Source organism: Sebastes fasciatus, chromosome 23 (assembly GCF_043250625.1).
Source record: "Sebastes fasciatus isolate fSebFas1 chromosome 23, fSebFas1.pri, whole genome shotgun sequence".
NCBI lineage: Eukaryota > Metazoa > Chordata > Actinopteri > Perciformes > Sebastidae > Sebastes > Sebastes fasciatus.
In genome coordinates, this window is record NC_133817.1 from 1,798,072 (window position 1) to 1,819,314 (window position 21,243).

Genomic DNA, 21,243 nt, shown 5'->3' on the forward strand with positions numbered 1-21,243 from the left:
AGTTCCGCCCTTGGTCCGAGTGGAGCAGTGAGGGCGTTCCAAAGCGGCTGAACATTCCTTGCACCAAGGCCTCAGCCACGGTCGTCGCCTCTTGGTCAGGAAGGGGGTAGGCTTCGGGCCACTTTGTAAAGTAGTCAATGGCGACGAGCACGTACCGGTTCCCTCTACTGGTACGGGGTAGTGGTCCCAACACATCGACTGCCACTCTGTCCATTGGTGCCCCTACACGATGCTGCTGTAAGGGTGCGCGAGACTGACCTTGGGGGCCTTTACGGGCAGTACAGGCATCGCAGCGGCGGCAGTAGTCCTCAACATCCCTCCTGCTCTGGCCCCAATAGAATGTCTGTCTCAGCCGTCTCAATGTCTTTGTCACTCCAAAGTGACCAACTCCAGGGGATCCATGATGCATCTAAAGAACTCCCTTGCAGAGATTTTTGGGTACAACCACTTGCCATCGTGGCTCTCCGGTGGCGGGCTCACGCCAGCACCTCTTCAGGACTCCTTCCTGCAGTTCCACTCCAGGCCATTGAGACCAGAGTCCTCTGACAGTGGCAGACTGGGCAACCACATCATCCCAGGGTGGCCGGATGTCTTTCTCCAGCCACGTTATGACCATTTCAAGATCAGGGTCCTCGAGCTGCAGTTCTCTCCACCCTCTCTCATTGTCGGGTAACAGAGCCCGACAGATCACCTTTCCAGTGTGTAGGTTTGCCGCTTCACGTTCTTCGGCCTGGTTGCAGTGGTGACAGCCCGGGGCACACGGTCGACGGGAGAGACTGTCTGCATTTGTGTGGCTTTCACCAGCTCTGTGCTGTATGGTGAACTGAAAGGCCTGGAGTTGTTCGATCCATCTGGCTACTTGCCCTTCCGGCTCTTTGAATGACATGAGCCACTTCAAGGCAGCGTGATCCGTACGGATGGTGAACGGAAGACCACAGAGGATGTGTTTGAAATGGTTCACTGCGTCAATCACCACTAACAGTTCTCTGCGAGTGACACAGTAGTTCTTCTCTGGCTTATCGAGGGTGCGGCTATGGTAAGCAACAACACGCTCGCCCTCCGGGGTCAGCTGCGAGAGTACAGCGCCAAGGCCCGTGTCGCTGGCATCTGTGTCAAGGATAAATGGCAGCTCTGGGTCGGGTGCAACCAGCACCGGGTCTTTACATAAGGCCTGCTTCAGCTGGTGGAAGGCCGCATCCTGATCTGGTCCCCACTTGTAGGGTGTGTCCTTGCGCAGTAAGTTGAACATGGGCGCAGCCACAGTAGAGAATCCAGCCACAAACCGCCTGTAGTAGGACGCTAATCCTAAGAAGGATCTCAGCCGGTGGACATCAGTGGGGGTAGGCCAGTCTCGGACAGCCGCCACCTTGTCAGGCTCTGTCATAATGCCAGCTCCACTGACTCTGTGACCCAGAAAGGAGACCTCCCGCTGCAGAAGGCGGCACTTCCCGGGATGAAGCTTCAGGCCCGCACACTTGATCCGCTCCAGTACCTCTCCTAGGCTCTCGAGTGCAGCATCAAAACTGGGCCCATGGACAAGGAGATCATCGAGGTAGACGAGGCAGCGCTCGGGGGGCACACCAACAAGGACCTTTTCCATCAGCCTCTCGAATGTTGCTGGCGCGTTGCACAGCCCGAACGGCATGGTGGTGAACTGCCACAGGCCACGTCCCATGGTAAAGGCGGTCTTGGCCTTGTCCTCTGGAGCCATGGCCACCTGCCAATATCCACTCCGGAGGTCCAACGACGAAAACCATGCTGAGCCAGCCACATAGTCCAGAGACTCGTCTATCCGCGGCAGTGGATAGGAGTCTTTCACTGTTTTGTCATTCAGGGGTCGGAAGTCGACACAAAACCTCAATTTCCCATCCTTCCTAGGGGCCATAACGACTGGTGACACCCACGGACTTTCTGATGGCTCGATAATGCCAGCATCCTTCATCTCTTGTAGCATCTGGTTCGCTGCAGCTTGGCGGGCATAGGGAAGTCGCCTAGGCCGCTGGCGGATTGGCTGTGCATCCCCAGTATTGATGGAGTGCTGTACCAAGTGTGTGCGACCCACATCGTTTGGGTTGGTGGAGAAACTGTGTCGATACTCATGAAGGAGGTTCCAGAGCCTATGCTGCTGCTCCGAGTGCAGACCCTCACGATTCTTCTCCCACAGGTCTTTGACAGTCGTAATGGCCACTGACTCTTTCTCAGACATGGGGGCCACAGTTGCGGCCTGTACGACTGCAGGTAAATGTGGCTTGGTGTGAACCGCTGTGTCTGTGGTTGTGAGGTTGTCTTCGGACAGTGGCAAAAGGCTTTCTGTGAAAGGGGCCTCCCACTGAGGAGGTTCAGGAGAACATGGTGGGTCCCATTCCATTCCGTCGTCCCCAACTACCTTCTCAGTCATTTCAGGAATGAGGGAATCGTTCAGAAAGGGGATGGACGTCCCGTCCGGGAACGTAATGGTCCGTTTGTTGAAGTCCAGTACTGCCTTTGCACTACGCAGAAAGTCTAGTCCAATTAAACAGTCCTCTTTAACTTCGGCGACCCAGACTGGCTGGCAGACTGAATAGGCCCCCAATTGTATCTGTGCTTCACACCTCCCCAGCATGGGAGCTTCTCCCCCGGTGACTGTAATTAGCGGAAGATTGGTGGCTTGGGGCTGAGTTCCAGTCGGCAGGAGATCAGGGTGAAGGAGAGTTGCAGTCGAGCCTGTGTCGAGCAGGGCGTGAGTCAACCGACCATTAACCAAGGCGGGTACTCGGCAGCCATCAGTGTTGGATGTGTTAGGGGGGAAAAGGGCGTGAGTGACAGGGAGGTGGAGCGCTTTTATCACCGGTTGAGTGTCACAACCTGTGGGGAGTGAAGGGTGGCTCGGGTCGCTCCCCTCTAAACCGAGCCTCGAGCGTTTCCCGGCGCCGATGCACCCAAGGCGGAATCAGGGACTGGACAAAAGCGCCGTGAGTGGCCTCCCTGGTTGCACCTCCAGCAGATTTGGCTTCGTCGATCTTCTGGTGACATTGGTGGGCGTCCTGGGCCCATCGGCACGGAGGTTGGTCCAGGAAGCTGAAAGGCTTGAGTCTTGGGGCGTGTCGACACCTGTCTGGGGTGAGGCTCGAAACCCTCTATGAGGATGTCTTCCACTGCCAGTGCTTTCTCTAGAGCTGCTTCCAGGGTCTGAGGGTCAGCCAGCCGGATCTGTTGCCGTAATGGGAGGGGTAGAAGGCCACGAATGAATGCCTCCTTGGTTAGCACCAAGCGTGTTGCATCATCAAAATCAGGGAATCCTCTTTGGGCGAGGTAGCGCAGCTCTGCCGCAAACACTCCCAGCTTTTCTCCAGGTGCCCGCACTCGTTCGTTGAACCTCTGCCGCATCACAACTGCGGGGGTGGTGTTCCCAAAGCGTCTCTCCAGGGCCCTAGATATAGCTTGTGGGTTCTCCAGGTCGGCCACAGTCACATCCAGCAGTACTTTCCTAGCCTCACCCTCTAATGCCGAGATTAAATGGACAGCTCTCTTTTCAGGGGACCAGCCATTGGCTGTTGCTAGAAGACAGAATTGAGCCCAGTACGTCTCCCATGAAGTGAGTCCATCATAGCGCCCAACGCTCAGGAGGCTGTCTCTGAGGGATGGGGCCGGGGCCATTTCTTTAACACTCATCAAGGCCGTAGTAAGCGCAGTAGTCAGAGCAGGTATCAGGTCAACTGGCTGGTTGACGGCAGCAGGCGAAGTAACTGAAGCCGAGGTAAGGGAGCTACACTTGCCAAGTCTCCCCACAGGGTGGGTATCCACAGTGGCGCCCTCACCGGGAGGTTGGGTAGTTTTTGAACCCGGAACGTCAACAGGAACATTAGCGTCACGGATGTTAGCAACAGTAGTATACTCATCCTTGGCTCTGACAGTTTTGGTACGGGCTTGGTTGGTGCCCACATATGCATTATTTGTGTTAGCCGGGTTAGCATGGCTCTCTGACTCGAGAGGACTAGTCACACGACTCTTTGGTTCTCCTCCCATCCTGGACATAAGGCTGCCTCTAGAATTATTCAGGAAATGTCCAAAAGCACGCTCCATTGCAGTGCTCATTCTCTGCATAAAGCCTTCCTCAATTGTAGCTGTAATGTCTTTCTCTAACTCTGGGATAGACTTTGGTTGGCCACCTCTTTTACCTTCGGGAGCCGTCAGAGTGGTGACGTCATCGCTTTCTGATTGGCCGATGCGCGGTCTGCATGCGGCTGCATTGTTTACATTTGCTCCTCCAGAGCATGGTCCGGGATTTGCGGCCAACTGGAACGGACTGTTTTCCATCACAGCAGGGACGTCAGTCAGCAGTGTAGCGAGGTGAGTGAGTTATCTTCACCACTTTTCTCCTTACAACCGGGCCATCATCTGTTGGCTCTCTCATTGGTGTTTCCGGGGCGTAGAAGTCCGACTTTTCCATCTGTTCAGCCATCCCGTTCCTCCGGCGGTAGCTAGCGGTGGTAGCCAGCTGTAGTGCGGGGAGTGGGGGCGGGGAATCCCCCTTCTGACACCACTGTAGCGCTCGCGGCTCCGTAGCACGGCTAGCTAGCTAAATGATGAGGACAAGGTGGCTGAAGTTTAACCGGAGAACCGGGTTTTATTACCCTATGATACAGGCTAACCCCGGGGTTGGAAGAGTGCCCAAAACAACAAAAGGCTGGTAGCATAAACTAGCTAATCAGCTAAACTCCGTAACATACGTGGCGTGCTCCTGCTGCCCCTCCCCTCTTAATGAACCTGACCTATCCAGCTTAACTAGGGCAACATCTCCCCCCCATGAACTCCCCAAGTGTCTCTCCTATGTTAGTCCTGCAGGGTCGCTACATGGCATATTAAAACTAAATAAAGTGACATATTAACAGCTTTTATCTCACATGACCGACGGCCGGTCTCAAGGCACCGCGCCAGCGGCTCCGTCACGTCTCCACAAATATACTTAAAACAATACATATTTGTGTTTCTACAGGACTCCAGGCTGAAGAAAATCACAACTCAACAGGTAAATACAAAAAGAGAAATAAAGAAATAAAGTCAAGTCTCAGTTTAATCTTTTCTTAAATTCACCTCTTTTACTGACGACTCTCTTGTTTCTGTTCAGAGCCTTTCAGGTTGGTGGGAGGAGACAGTCGCTGTGCAGGAACACTGGAGCTGAAACATCGGGGAGACTGGAGACCAGTGTGGGGCTATTACTGGACCCTGAAGGATGCAGCTGCTGTCTGCAGAGACTTGGACTGTGGCTCTGCTGTTTCTGTAGAAGAGAGAAAGGAGTCCTCAGAGAGATCTGTGTGGGGGATCAGGTCTGACTGTGTTCAGTCTGGATCTGCTCTGAGGGAGTGTGCAACATCATATTCCTCTAACTCCATCCTGAATCTGACCTGCTCAGGTAAGCCCATCAGTGACATCATCTATGACATCATCTATGACAGTAATGTCTCCAGTATGTTCCTTCCTCCGTCACAGTGACAGTCGGTGGTTTCCATTGGACTGAACTGTAAAGTTATCCAGGACAATGACATCCTAAAGTGTAGAGAAGTGTATGGAGAGCTGTTTTAACATTTAATAGCTCAGCTTAACTATCAAGAATTAACATTAGAGATATCTACAACTACATTCTGACTAGTCGTAATCACATTGTGACTAGTCAGAGTTCTTATTCCAGATATATATAACCTCATTGTGACTAGTCAAAACGACATTTAGAGATATCTGTAATTCAGTTCTGACTATCCTAAATAACAGTTACAGATATCTCAAACCTCATTATGACCAGTCAGAATTAAATTGTAGATATCTGAAACTGGAGTTACGACTAGTCATAATTCAGTTGTGGATATCTGTAATGAGAAACCCCATACACATGAATGGTAAAAGTAGTTTTGATCGTACTAGTCTAAATGTAATTACAGATATCTAGAATTAGAGTTATGACTAGTCTAAATGTAATTACAGACATATATAATTAGAGTTATGACTAGTCTAAACAGCGTTGCAGATATCTCTGATGAATCTCCTGTCCAGCTATTAAATGTTGAAACAGTTTGCCATAGAAGTGGGCTTGTTTCTGAAAGCTTCAAACTCTCCACAGACTGCTGAGCTTCACCTGACAGGACACACCTGTCTGTCTGGAGGCCTTTCCCATTTCACAGTTCCTACATCCTCCATTCCTTTCCTCGCCTCCTCTCCTCACGTCTTAGTCCCGCCCACCAGAGATGTGAGCTGAGGAGGCGAGGAAGAGACGCGAGGAGAGAGGAGTTGAGGCAACAGGCTTTTAACAAAATGAGCCCTCCTCTCCTCAGAGCCGTCATTTTAAAGCCACATCAATTAAATATGACATGTGGCCTCTTTGATACGTCACAGGTGTCTCTGTTCACATTTCTATTTCATCAATTTGTGTGTTATTTTAACTAAATTCTATATTCACCCACCAGCAGCTCATTTTATATGAATGTTCCCTTTAAACCAGAAGGCTGGATTTATTCTATTACATCAGGGCTGTGTATTGGAAAGAATCTGGTGATACGATGCGTATCATGATACAGGGGTTACCATTCAGTATATCACCATATATTGTAATTCTTTTTTAATTTAATTTTAGGAAAACTGTCATAGTATAAAGAACACAACATCATATGCATAAAATCTGAGTAAAAAAAGTTACTTTTAATGCAATTAGCATTTATCACAGTCCCTGTAACATCCAACATCATAGCACTACGTTGGCTAACACTTCATTTTACAGCTCCTCAACTTTCATGGTGATTAGGTGATAATAAGCAAGTAACCTATTTGATATTTCTTTGGAATTACTGCCAAATTACCCCAATATTTACCTCAAAATCTATCTAAGACTACTTTATTATAAACATTATTTACTAATTATCTGCTCAAATATCATGTAAAGGTTAAAATAGGGCCCTGAGGCTTGAGAAGAGGCTGTGTGCTGCTAGATAATCGATGGCAGGGACCGCTCTGAACTCCTCCAGTTGGAATCACTGAATTGTTGTTAATGACATCTTTTTATTGAGTGTCTGGTGTCTTTTATCTCTCTCTATTTCATCTTCTATCATCTCTCCAGACTCTGTCAGGCTGGTGAATGGGACTAGACTGTGCTCAGGCAGACTGGAGGTGAAGACTAACCCCTCTAACCAGTGGTGGTCCTCAGTGTGTGAAGCTGACTTTGACCAGCAGGATGCAGAGGTGGTCTGTAGGGAGCTTGGCTGTGGGGCTCCTTCAGTCCTCCAGGGGGCGCTCTATGGAGACGTGGAGGATCAAATGTGGACCAAAGAGTTCCAGTGTGGAGGAACTGAGTCTGCTCTCCTGGACTGTAGAAGCTCAGGCTCAGATAGAAACACCTGCTCACCTGGCAAAGCTGTTGGACTCACCTGCTCAGGTAGAAGAGGAGCTGCAGCTCTGATCTGGTTCATTTCTGTTCTAATGAAACTCACTTTATTCTTTTACTGACGACTCTCTTGTTTCTGTTCAGAGCCTGATGATGTCAGGTTGGTGGGAGGAGACAGTCGCTGTGCAGGAACACTGGAGCTGAAACAGGGAGACTGGAAACCAGTGAGTGGCTATTACTGGACCCTGAAGGAAGCAGCAGCTGTCTGCAGAGACTTGGACTGTGGCTCTGCTGTTTCTGTAGAACAGAGAGAGGAGTCCTCAGTCAGATCTGTGTTGTGGATCAGGTCTGAATGTGTTCAGTCTGGATCTGCTCTGAGGGAGTGTGCAATATCAAGTTCCTATAACTCCATCATTAATCTCACCTGCTCAGGTAAGCCCATCAGTGACATCATCTATGACATCATCTATGACAGTAATGTTTCCAGTATGTTCCTTCCTCCGTCACAGTGACAGTCGGTGGTTTCCATTGGACTGAACTGTAAAGTTATCCAGGACAATGACATCCTAAAGTGTAGAGAAGTGTATGGAGAGCTGTTTTAACATTTAATAGCTCAGCTTGACTATCAAGAATTAACATTAGAGATATCTACAACTACATTCTGACTAGTCGTAATCACATTGTGACTAGTCAGAGTTCTTATTCCAGATGTCTATAACCTCATTGTGACTAGTCAAAACGACATTTAGAGATATCTGTAATTCAGTTCTGACTATCCTAAATAACAGTTACAGATATCTCAAACCTCATTATGACCAGTCAGAATTAAATTGTAGATATCTGAAACTGGAGTTACGACTAGTCATAATTCAGTTGTGGATATCTGTAATGAGAAACCCCATACACATGAATGGTAAAAGTAGTTTTGATCGTACTAGTCTAAATGTAATTACAGATATCTAGAATTAGAGTTATGACTAGTCTAAATGTAATTACAGATATCTAGAATTAGAGTTATGACTAGTCTAAATGTAATTACAGACATATAGAATTAGAGTTACGACTAGTCTAAATGTAATTACAGATGTATAGAATTAGAGTTATGACTAGTCTAAATGTAATTACAGACATATAGAATTAGAGTTACGACTAGTCTAAATGTAATTACAGATGTATAGAATTAGAGTTATGACTAGTCTAAACAGCGTTGCAGATATCTCTGATGAATCTCCTGTCCAGCTATTAAATGTTGAAACAGTTTGCCATAGAAGTGGGCTTGTTTCTGAAAGCTTCAAACTCTCCACAGACTGCTGAGCTTCACCTGACAGGACACACCTGTCTGTCTGGAGGCCTTTCCCATTTCACAGTTCCTAAATCCTCCATTCCTTTCCTCGACTCCTCTCCTCACGTCTTAGTCCCGCCCACCAGAGATGTGAGCTGAGGAGGCGAGGAAGAGACGCGAGGAGAGAGGAGTTGAGGCAACAGGCTTTTAACAAAATGAGCCCTCCTCTCCTCAGAGCCGTCATTTTAAAGCCACATCAATTAAATATGACATGTGGCCTCTTTGATACGTCACAGGTGTCTCTGTTCACATTTCTATTTCATCAATTTGTGTGTTATTTTAACTAAATTCTATATTCACCCACCAGCAGCTCATTTTATATGAATGTTCCCTTTAAACCAGAAGGCTGGATTTATTCTATTACATCAGGGCTGTGTATTGGAAAGAATCTGGTGATACGATGCGTATCATGATACAGGGGTTACCATTCAGTATATCACCATATATTGTAATTCTTTTTTAATTTAATTTTAGGAAAACTGTCATAGTATAAAGAACACAACATCATATGCATAAAATCTGATTAAAAAAAGTTACTTTTTTATGCAATTAACATTTATCACAGTCCCTGTAACATCCAACATCATAGCACTACGTTGGCTAACACTTCATTTTACAGCTCCTCAACTCTCATGGTGATTAGGTGATAATAAGCAAGTAACCTATTTAATATTTCTTTGGAATTACTGCCAAATTACCCCAATATTTACCTCAAAATCTATCTACAACTACTTTATTATAAACATTATTTACTCATTATCTGCTCAAATATCATGTAAAGGTTAAAATAGGGCCCTGAGGCTTGAGAAGAGGCTGTGTGCTGCTAGATAATCGATGGCAGGGACCGCTCTGAACTCCTCCAGTTGGAATCACTGAATTGTTGTTTCATGACATCTTTTTATTGAGTGTCTGGTGTCTTTTATCTCTCTCTATTTCATCTTCTATCATCTCTCCAGACTCTGTCAGGCTGGTGAATGGGACTAGTCTGTGCTCAGGCAGACTGGAGGTGAAGACTAACCCCTCTAACCAGTGGTGGTCCTCAGTGTGTGAAGCTGACTTTGACCAGCAGGATGCAGAGGTGGTCTGTAGGGAGCTTGGCTGTGGTGCTCCTTCAGTCCTCCAGGGGGCGCTCTATGGAGACGTGGAGGATCAAATGTGGACCAAAGAGTTCCAGTGTGGAGGAACTGAGTCTGCTCTCCTGGACTGTAGAAGCTCAGGCTCAGATAGAAACACCTGCTCACCTGGCAAAGCTGTTGGACTCACCTGCTCAGGTAGAAGAGGAGCTGCAGCTCTGATCTGGTTCATTTCTGTTCTAATGAAACTCACTTTATTCTTTTACTGACGACTCTCTTGTTTCTGTTCAGAGCCTGTCAGGTTGGTGGGAGGAGACAGTCGCTGTGCAGGAACACTGGAGCTGAAACAGGGAGACTGGAGACCAGTGAGGGGCTATTACTGGACCCTGAAGGAAGCAGATGCTGCCTGCAGAGACTTGGACTGTGGCTCTGCTGTTTCTGTAGAACAGAGAGAGGAGTCCTCAGAGAGATCTGTGTTGTGGATCATGCCTGACTGTGTTCAGTCTGGATCTGCTCTGAGGGAGTGTGCAACATCAGGTTCCTCTAACTCCATCCTGAATCTGACCTGCTCAGGTAAGCCCATCAGTGACATCATCTATGACATCATCTATGACAGTAATGTTTCCAGTATGTTCCTTCCTCCGTCACAGTGACAGTCGGTGGTTTCCATTGGACTGAACTGTAAAGTTATCCAGGACAATGACATCCTAAAGTGTAGAGAAGTGTATGGAGAGCTGTTTTAACATTTAATAAATCAGCTTGACTATCAAGAATCAACATTAGAGATATCTACAACTACATTCTGACTAGTCGTAATCACATTGTGACTAGTCAGAGTTCTTATTCCAGATGTCTATAACCTCATTGTGACTAGTCAAAACTACATTTAGAGATATCTGTAATTCAGTTCTGACTATCCTCAATAATAGTTACAGATATCTCAAACCTCATTATGACCAGTCAGAATTAAATTGTAGATATCTGAAACTGGAGTTACGACTAGTCATAATTCAGTTGTGGATATCTGTAATGAGAAACCCCATACACATGAATGGTAAAAGTAGTTTTGATCGTACTAGTCTAAATGTAATTACAGATATCTAGAATTAGAGTTATGACTAGTCTAAATGTAATTACAGACATATAGAATTAGAGTTACGACTAGTCTAAATGTAATTACAGATATCTAGAGTTAGAGTTATGACTAGTCTAAACAGCGTTGCAGATATCTCTGATGAATCTCCTGTCCAGCTATTAAATGTTGAAACAGTTTGCCATAGAAGTGGGCTTGTTTCTGAAAGCTTCAAACTCTCCACAGACTGCTGAGCTTCACCTGACAGGACACACCTGTCTGTCTGGAGGCCTTTTCCATTTCACAGTTCCTACATCCTCCATTCCTTTCCTCGCCTCCTCTCCTCACGTCTTAGTCCCGCCCACCAGAGATGTGAGCTGAGGAGGCGAGGAAGAGACGCGAGGAGAGAGGAGTTGAGGCAACAGGCTTTTAACAAAATGAGCCCTCCTCTCCTCAGAGCCGTCATTTTAAAGCCACATCAATTAAATATGACATGTGGCCTCTTTGATACGTCACAGGTGTCTCTGTTCACATTTCTATTTCATCAATTTGTGTGTTATTTTAACTAAATTCTATATTCACCCACCAGCAGCTCATTTTATATGAATGTTCCCTTTAAACCAGAAGGCTGGATTTATTCTATTACATCAGGGCTGTGTATTGGAAAGAATCTGGTGATACGATGCGTATCATGATACAGGGGTTACCATTCAGTATATCACCATATATTGTAATTCTTTTTTAATTTAATTTTAGGAAAACTGTCATAGTATAAAGAACACAACATCATATGCATAAAATCTGAGTAAAAAAAGTTACTTTTAATGCAATTAACATTTATCACAGTCCCTGTAACATCCAACATCATAGCACTACGTTGGCTAACACTTCATTTTACAGCTCCTCAACGTCCATGGTGATTAGGTGATAATAAGCAAGTAACCTATTTGATATTTCTTTGGAATTACTGCTAAATTACCCCAATATTTACCTCAAAATCTATCTACAACTACTTTATTATAAACATTATTTACTCATTATCTGCTAAAATATCATGTAAAGGTTAAAATAGGGCCCTGAGGCTTGAGAAGAGGCTGTGTGCTGCTAGATAATCGATGGCAGGGACCGCTCTGAACTCCTCCAGTTGGAATCACTGAATTGTTGTTTCATGACATCTTTTTATTGAGTGTCTGGTGTCTTTTATCTCTCTCTATTTCATCTTCTATCATCTCTCCAGACTCTGTCAGGCTGGTGAATGGGACTAGTCTGTGCTCAGGCAGACTGGAGGTGAAGACTAACCCCTCTAACCAGTGGTGGTCCTCAGTGTGTGAAGCTGACTTTGACCAGCAGGATGCAGAGGTGGTCTGTAGGGAGCTTGGCTGTGGGGCTCCTTCCGTCCTCCAGGGGGCGCTCTATGGAGACGTGGAGGCTTCAATGTGGACCAAAGAGTTCCAGTGTGGAGGAACTGAGTCTGCTCTCCTGGACTGTAGAAGCTCAGGCTCAGATAGAAACACCTGCTCACCTGGCAAAGCTGTTGGACTCACCTGCTCAGGTAGAAGAGGAGCTGCAGCTCTGATCTGGTTCATTTCTGTTCTAATGAAACTCACTTTATTCTTTTACTGATGACTCTCTTGTTTCTGTTCAGAGCCTGTCAGGTTGGTGGGAGGAGACAGTCGCTGTGCAGGAACACTGGAGCTGAAACAGGGAGACTGGAGACCAGTGAGGGGCCGTTACTCTAGCTGGACCCTGAAGGAAGCAGATGCTGTCTGCAGAGACTTGGACTGTGGCTCTGCTGTTTCTGTAGAAGAGAGAAAGGAGTCCTCATGGAGATCTGTGTTGTGGATCATGCCTGACTGTGTTCAGTCTGGATCTGCTCTGAGGGAGTGTGCAACATCAGATTACTCTGACTCCATCCTGAATCTCACCTGCTCAGGTAAGCCCATCAGTGACATCATCTATGACATCATCTATGACAGTAATGTTTCCAGTATGTTCCTTCCTCCGTCACAGTGACAGTCGGTGGTTTCCATTGGACTGAACTGTAAAGTTATCCAGGACAATGACATCCTAAAGTGTAGAGAAGTGTATGGAGAGCTGTTTTAACATTTAATAGCTCAGCTTGACTATCAAGAATTAACATTAGAGATATCTACAACTACATTCTGACTAGTCGTAATCACATTGTGACTAGTCAGAGTTCTTATTCCAGATGTCTATAACCTCATTGTGACTAGTCAGAGTTCTTATTCCAGATGTCTATAACCTCATTGTGACTAGTCAAAACTACATTTAGAGATATCTGTAATTCAGTTCTGACTATCCTCAATAACAGTTACAGATATCTCAAACCTCATTATGACCAGTCAGAATTAAATTGTAGATATCTGAAACTGGAGTTACGACTAGTCATAATTCAGTTGTGGATATCTGTAATGAGAAACCCCATACACATGAATGGTAAAAGTAGTTTTGATCGTACTAGTCTAAATGTAATTACAGATATCTATAATTAGAGTTATGACTAGTCTAAATGTAATTACAGACATATAGAATTAGAGTTATGACTAGTCTAAACAGCGTTGCAGATATCTCTGATGAATCTCCTGTCCAGCTATTAAATGTTGAAACAGTTTGCCATAGAAGTGGGCTTGTTTCTGAAAGCTTCAAACTCTCCACAGACTGCTGAGCTTCACCTGACAGGACACACCTGTCTGTCTGGAGGCCTTTCCCATTTCACAGTTCCTACATCCTCCATTCCTTTCCTCGCCTCCTCTCCTCACGTCTTAGTCCCGCCCACCAGAGATGTGAGCTGAGGAGGCGAGGAAGAGACGCGAGGAGAGAGGAGTTGAGGCAACAGGCTTTTAACAAAATGAGACCTCCTCTCCTCAGAGCCGTCATTTTAAAGCCACATCAATTAAATATGACATGTGGCCTCTTTGATACGTCACAGGTGTCTCTGTTCACATTTCTATTTCATCAATTTGTGTGTTATTTTAACTAAATTCTATATTCACCCACCAGCAGCTCATTTTATATGAATGTTCCCTTTAAACCAGAAGGCTGGATTTATTCTATTACATCAGGGCTGTGTATTGGAAAGAATCTGGTGATACGATGCGTATCATGATACAGGGGTTACCATTCAGTATATCACCATATATTGTAATTCTTTTAATTTAATTTTAGGAAAACTGTCATAGTATAAAGAACACAACATCATATGCATAAAATCTGAGTAAAAAAAGTTACTTTTAATGCAATTAACATTTATCACAGTCCCTGTAACATCCAACATCATAGCACTACGTTGGCTAACACTTCATTTTACAGCTCCGCAACTTCCATGGTGATTAGGTGATAATTAGCAAGTAACCTATTTGATATTTCTTTGGAATTACTGCCAAATTACCCCAATATTTACCTCAAAATCTATCTAAGACTACTTTATTATAAACATTATTTATTAATTATCTGCTCAAATATCATGTAAAGGTTAAAATAGGGCCCTGAGGCTTGAGAAGAGGCTGTGTGCTGCTAGATAATCGATGGCAGGGACCGCTCTGAACTCCTCCAGTTTGAATCACTGAATTGTTGTTTCATGACATCTTTTTATTGAGTGTCTGGTGTCTTTTATCTCTCTCTATTTCATCTTCTATCATCTCTCCAGACTCTGTCAGGCTGGTGAATGGGACTAGTCTGTGCTCAGGCAGACTGGAGGTGAAGACTAACCCCTCTAACCAGTGGTGGTCCTCAGTGTGTGAAGCTGACTTTGACCAGCAGGATGCAGAGGTGGTCTGTAGGGAGCTTGGCTGTGGGGCTCCTTCAGTCCTCCAGGGGGCGCTCTATGGAGACGTGGAGGCTTCAATGTGGACCAAAGAGTTCCAGTGTGGAGGAACTGAGTCTGCTCTCCTGGACTGTAGAAGCTCAGGCTCAGAGAGAAACACCTGCTCACCTGGCAAAGCTGTTGGACTCACCTGCTCAGGTAGAAGAGGAGCTGCAGCTCTGATCTGGTTCATTTCTGTTCTAATGAAACTCACTTTATTCTTTTACTGACGACTCTCTTGTTTCTGTTCAGAGCCTGATGATGTCAGGTTGGTGGGAGGAGACAGTCGCTGTGCAGGAACACTGGAGCTGAAACATCAGGGAGACTGGAGACCAGTGAGTGACGATTACTCTGACTGGACCCTGAAGGAAGCAGCTGCTGTCTGCAGAGACTTGGACTGTGGCTCTGCTGTTTCTGTAGAAGAGAGAAAGGAGTCCTCAGACAGATCTGTGTGGAGGATCAGGTCTGACTGTGTTCAGTCTGGATCTGCTCTGAGGGAGTGTGCAACATCAGGTTCCTCTAACTCCATCCTGAATCTCACCTGCTCAGGTAAGCCCATCAGTGACATCATCTATGACATCATCTATGACAGTAATGTTTCCAGTATGTTCCTTCCTCCGTCACAGTGACAGTCGGTGGTTTCCATTGGACTGAACTGTAAAGTTATCCAGGACAATGACATCCTAAAGTGTAGAGAAGTGTATGGAGAGCTGTTTTAACATTTAATAGCTCAGCTTGACTATCAAGAATTAACATTAGAGATATCTACAACTACATTCTGACTAGTCGTAATCACATTGTGACTAGTCAGAGTTCTTATTCCAGATGTCTATAACCTCATTGTGACTAGTCAAAACTACATTTAGAGATATCTGTAATTCAGTTCTGACTATCCTAAATAACAGTTACAGATATCTCAAACCTCATTATGACCAGTCAGAATTAAATTGTAGATATCTGAAACTGGAGTTACGACTAGTCATAATTCAGTTGTGGATATCTGTAATGAGAAACCCCATACACATGAATGGTAAAAGTAGTTTTGATCGTACTAGTCTAAATGTAATTACAGATATCTAGAATTAGAGTTACGACTAGTCTAAATGTAATTACAGATATCTAGAATTAGAGTTATGACTAGTCTAAATGTAATTACAGATGTATAGAATTAGAGTTATGACTAGTCTAAATGTAATTACAGATATCTAGAATTAGAGTTATGACTAGTCTAAATGTAATTACAGATGTATAGAATTAGAGTTATGACTAGTCTAAATGTAATTACAGATATCTAGAATTAGAGTTATGACTAGTCTAAATGTAATTACAGATGTATAGAATTAGAGTTATGACTAGTCTAAACAGCGTTGCAGATGTCTATAACTACATTCTGACTAGTCAGTTCTTATTCCAGTAATCTATAACCTCCAAATGAGTTCAAATGATAGTTAGAGATATCTGTAATTCAGTTCTGACTATCCTAAATAACAGTTACAGATAAACGTTTAAACGTAAACGGCGGTGCATTGAACACTCTGTTGTGCTACGCGAATGCACTGCCTTTATAATACGGCGGGGTTCGTGCACGTCGCGGCTGATTGGGTAACACCTCTGACACACCCACCAAATGAGAGGAAACGCACCTCAAAGCCTGTTGTGCACCATTTCCAGGAAACACGCCGTTCAACCCAGAAACCGTAGCAAACCAGTGCACGCTGTTTTCAGACTGAACGTGCTCCGGCTCTCAGCCAATCATCTCTTTGTGTTTACAGACCTGCTGCTTCAGCCCAACATCTCTGGGTCCTCCTCCGTGGACCGGGTCTCCGAGGCCCAGCAGCAGGGGTTTCACGTGCTCAGGGGCTCCACCTTCACCATCAGCTGCTCCGTCCAGCCACAGTACCCAGGAGGCTCCTTCCATCTCACCTTCACCTCCTCCACCTCAGCACTCAACTACACCCAGCCAGCTGTCAATCACTCCGCCCACTTCCTGTTTCCTGCTGCAGAGCCCGCCCACCAAGGAAGCTACAGATGTGTTTATCACGTCTATGTTTTTTCTCACGACTTCTTCTCTGAGAGCCGTCTGATCTCTCTCACCGTCGCAGGTAAGCTGACTGTTTACATGCAGGTTTGGAAAATGTGGAAATGATCAGCTGACAACAGAGAAGCTTTCATTCTGTAATCAAGGATTGGGCTTATTTTAATAATTAAGGACTTTTCTTATTTCATAAGAAGTTTACTTAATTTTGTAATTAAGGAATTTACATAATTTTGTCATTATGAATTTTGCTTATTTTTTATAATTAAGGATTTTACTTAATTTGTAATGAAGGAATTTTTTTTATTTCATAATAATTTTCCTTATCTTTGTATTTAAGAAGTTTGATGAATTTTGTCGGAGCCTTCAGAGATCATAGGGATTAAAACATGAATAAAAGTTAGAGGTTTATTCTACGTGGAGATGACGTCACTTTAGGACGTCTGCTCACAACCGATTACAGAGAGAGATGTAGTACTAGTACTTCATTTAAGTAGTACTAGTAGTACTTCATCAAAGTACTTTAAGGGTTATGACATGTTCAGTCATAATAAGTCTGTGCATGTTGTTGTTTGTGGAATGACACTGTGACTACTGTCATTGTGTTCCACATGTCATATAGTAACCACACTTGTACAAAGTGGATGAATGTCAACAGCAAACAGTCTGCTGGAGGACGGAGCATGTTTGGTTGTAAACATATAAAAGTCTCTCTAAAGTCACGTCAGTTGTATTTCTACAGATTAATCTCAGAGGACTTTCTAATCTGTCCAACAAAGAACAGTCTCCGTCCTCAGAGCCTGGATTCACATAAAGAGGATTGAAGAAGTGCTTTTAGATTTCAGGTCACTACAGTTTGTGTTTAATGGGAGCTGTTGGACTCATGATGTCATGTGATGTGATGTGATGACTGTCCATGTGTTTGATCAGATCTAAGGCCTTTCATCATCAGAGCGATCGTCCTGCCGCTGATTCTGCTGTTGGCGAACATTGGCCTTTACTTCTACTATAAGGTACTGACACACGTCTGTTGTTCAGACCGCTGACTGACATGAAGCACTCAGTCTGTGCTTATTGAAGTGAAGAGAGAGGAGTGATGCAGGAAGTCACATCTGTGTGCTGTCATGTGTCTCCAGGGCAAGAGGGGGCAGAGGCCGAGCAGACGGGAGAAGGCTGAGCCGGATTATTATAACCTGGGTGTTCCTGCAGCTGAAGAGGAAGGAGCTCAGGGAGCAGAGTAGCACCTCCAAGGAGCTCATCTCACATCCAGATGGATTTATAACACACAACCCAGCAGCAGCTCATTTTAGACGCATGTTCCCTTTAAACAAGAAGGCTGCTTCTATTCTATTACATCATATACTATCATTTGTTTCACTCTCAACATGAAAACCAACAATGTGTTAGTCTCTTGTAGCCCATTGGTTCCTCCTGAAGATGTAAATCTCTAAAAACACCTCACAAACATAAAGTGTCATTGAAAACTAGACTTGAAAGCAGGAATACCGGAGTCCGACCCAGGCCGATCGGGAACAGTGCTTTATATTAAATTAAGATAAATGTAGAACATTGATATATATCCTCTAAAGTCTGTATTACCTGTCAAATCTGAAGACAATTGAAGCATGAAATCCTGAGATCAGAGTAAAAACATGTCACAGAGCCACCGACTGTTGGATCTGTAGATCTGGAGCACATCCAGGGTTGGTGAAGCACATCTGCTGCCACGTTGACAATCTGTTGGTGTTTGTGATTCAACAATATCTATAATGAATGAATGAATCAAAGTCATGTAGCCAGCAAACAAAGTAGAGGATTAAAAACCAGAGGCTGTTTTCACACCAGTTTCATCTGGTTAGTGACACATGAACTTTATGAGCTCACTTTAGCGCTCCCTTGTGGTTCACATGGCTCATTTATTGTTGTGAGCAGGACCACATTTAGCTTATAAAATAACCATAATAATACCATTGGGAGCAAAAATATAAGAGTATTAACAGCTTATAGTGTGATGAAGGAATTTTAGTATTTCATTAGAATTTAGCTTAATTTTGTACATAAGGAACATTTGTAATTGAAGATTTTACTTTTTGCTTATTTCATAAGAATTTCACTTAATGTTGTAATAAAGGATTTGATGATTTTTATTATTAAGTAATTTACTTATTTTTTTAAGAATTTTACTTAATTGTTTTAATTAAGGAATTTTCTTATTACATAAGTATTTTACTTAATTTTATTTCAGTAGAATTTGGCTAAATTCTGTAAATAAGGTGTTTACTTAATTTTGCACTTAAAGAATGTGCTTAATTTCTATGAATTTTACTTTTGTATTTAAGGAATTTACCAAATTTTGTACTTTGGGAATTTTGTTGATGTTGTACTTAACAAATTTACACAAATTTATAATTGAGGATTTTACTTTTATTACTTTTTTTCTAATGAAGGATTTTGCTCATTTCATAAGAATTTCACTTAATGCTGTAATATAGGATTTGATCTTTTTTATAATTAAGTAATTTACTTATTTTTTAAGAATTTGACTTAATTTCTTTAATTAAGGATTTTTTTATTATATAAGAATTTTACTTTATTTTATTTCAGTAGAATTTGGCTAATTTTTGTACATAAGGAGTTTACTTAATTTCGCACTTAAAGAATGTGCTTAATTTCTATGAATTTTACTTTTGCATTTAAGGAATTTATTGAATTTTGTACTCTAGGAATTGTCTTGATGTTGTACTTAACAAATTTACACAAATTTATAATTGAGGATTTTACTTTTACTACTTTATTTCTAATGAAGGATTTTGCTCATTTCATAAGAATTTCACTTAATGCTGTAATAAAGGATTTGATGATTTTTATTATTAAGTAATTTACTTATTTTTTTAAGAATTTTACTTTATTGTTTTAATTAAGGAATTTTCTTATTACATAAGTATTTTACTAAATTTTATTTCAGTAGAATTTGGCTAATTTCTGTAAATAAGGTGTTTACTTAATTTTGCACTTAAAGAATGTGCTTAATTTCTATGAATTTTACTTTTGTATTTAAGGAATTTACCAAATTTTGTACTTTGGGAATTTTGTTGATGTTGTACTTAACAAATTTACACAAATTTATAATTGAGGATTTTACTTTTATTACTTTTTTTCTAATGAAGAATTTTGCTTATTTCATAAGAATTTCACTTAATGCTGTAATACAGGATTTGATCTTTTTTATAATTAAGTAATTTACTTATTTTTTAAGAATTTTACTTAATTTCTTTAATTAAGGATTTTTTTTATTATATAAGAATTTTACTTAATTTTATTTCAGTAGAATTTGGCTAATTTTTGTACATAAGGAGTTTACTTAATTTCGCACTTAAAGAATGTGCTTAATTTCTATGAATTTTACTTTTGCATTTAAGGAATTTATTGAATTTTGTACTCTAGGAATTGTCTTGATGTTGTACTTAACAAATTTACACAAATATAATTGAGGATTTTACTTTTACTACTTTATTTCTAATGAAGGATTTTGCTCATTTCATAAGAATTTCACTTAATGCTGTAATAAAGGATTTTGCAAATTTTCATGATTAAGTACTTATTTTTTTTAAGAATTTTACTTAATGCTGTAATAAAGGATTTGACGATTTTTATAATTAAGTAATTTACTTATTTTTTAAGAATCTTACTTAATTTTGTAATTAAGGGATTTTCTTATTACATAAGTATTTTAGTTTGAAGTATATGTATAAAGAAAATACAGAAATAAATAGGTGAACGGCTCATACACAGTCATTACAGTAAGTAAGTTTGGGGAAATAAATAAGGAGTGAAATGCAAAAGGAAAATCGTGCAGGAATAAATAAATAAATAATAATGCAAAATAAATAAATAAATGTAAAAATGAATGAAAATAGATTAATGAATAAATAAAAGGAGTAAATAAATAAGGGAATAAATACAAATATAAATAAATATGACAGAAATATCAATTTATGTCACATTTTATCAATTGATTAATGGCTACATTTATTCTTGATATTATTTTTGCTATATTTAGTGGCATATTTATTTATTAATCGAGTCATTTATTTATTTTTTATTTTGCCAGGTTTGATCCTCCAGAATCGGACTATGTAAAGTCAAGTTCCAACAGCATCCTGTGTCATGGCGAAACATCAAAATTCGTATGCATAAAATACATGAAAAACGCACATATTCCATGATGGCCGACTTCCCGTTGGGCGTAGCTAATGAAACCCGATGAGGAATATGTCTGAAATAATGAGCAGGATGTACCTACCAAATTTCATGAATATAGGATCAACTTTGACCAAACTATGGCCTTCCACGCATTAGGGGGCGCTATAGAGCTGGCTAAACATGCTGAACCCAATAACTGTACATTTACATAAAGTTCACAGGTGTCCATCATTTTGCCAAGTTTCATGAGTTTTCGAGTACCTCAAGGTATGTTCAAAATCTAAAAGACATAAGGGGGCGCTAGAGAGCCAACATGCCGCGCCCAAGCAAATTTTCACCACTAAATC

General features: G+C 42.4%; 1 protein-coding gene across 1 annotated transcript; it reads left to right on the forward strand.

Moving 5' to 3' along the window:
- The first annotated feature begins 4,253 nt into the window (after positions 1–4,253).
- Positions 4,254–20,276, forward strand: LOC141762345 (scavenger receptor cysteine-rich type 1 protein M130-like). Its single transcript, XM_074626429.1, has 15 exons — positions 4,254–4,308; positions 4,976–5,008; positions 5,108–5,392; positions 7,085–7,399; positions 7,493–7,780; positions 9,647–9,961; positions 10,055–10,336; positions 12,073–12,387; positions 12,481–12,768; positions 14,503–14,817; positions 14,911–15,207; positions 16,431–16,760; positions 17,624–17,706; positions 17,830–18,847; positions 19,500–20,276. Exons 1-14 carry the CDS (start codon positions 4,254–4,256, stop codon positions 17,932–17,934), a joined length of 3,306 nt encoding a protein of 1,101 aa, XP_074482530.1. The 3' UTR covers positions 17,935–18,847; positions 19,500–20,276.
- The last annotated feature ends 967 nt before the right edge of the window (positions 20,277–21,243 follow it).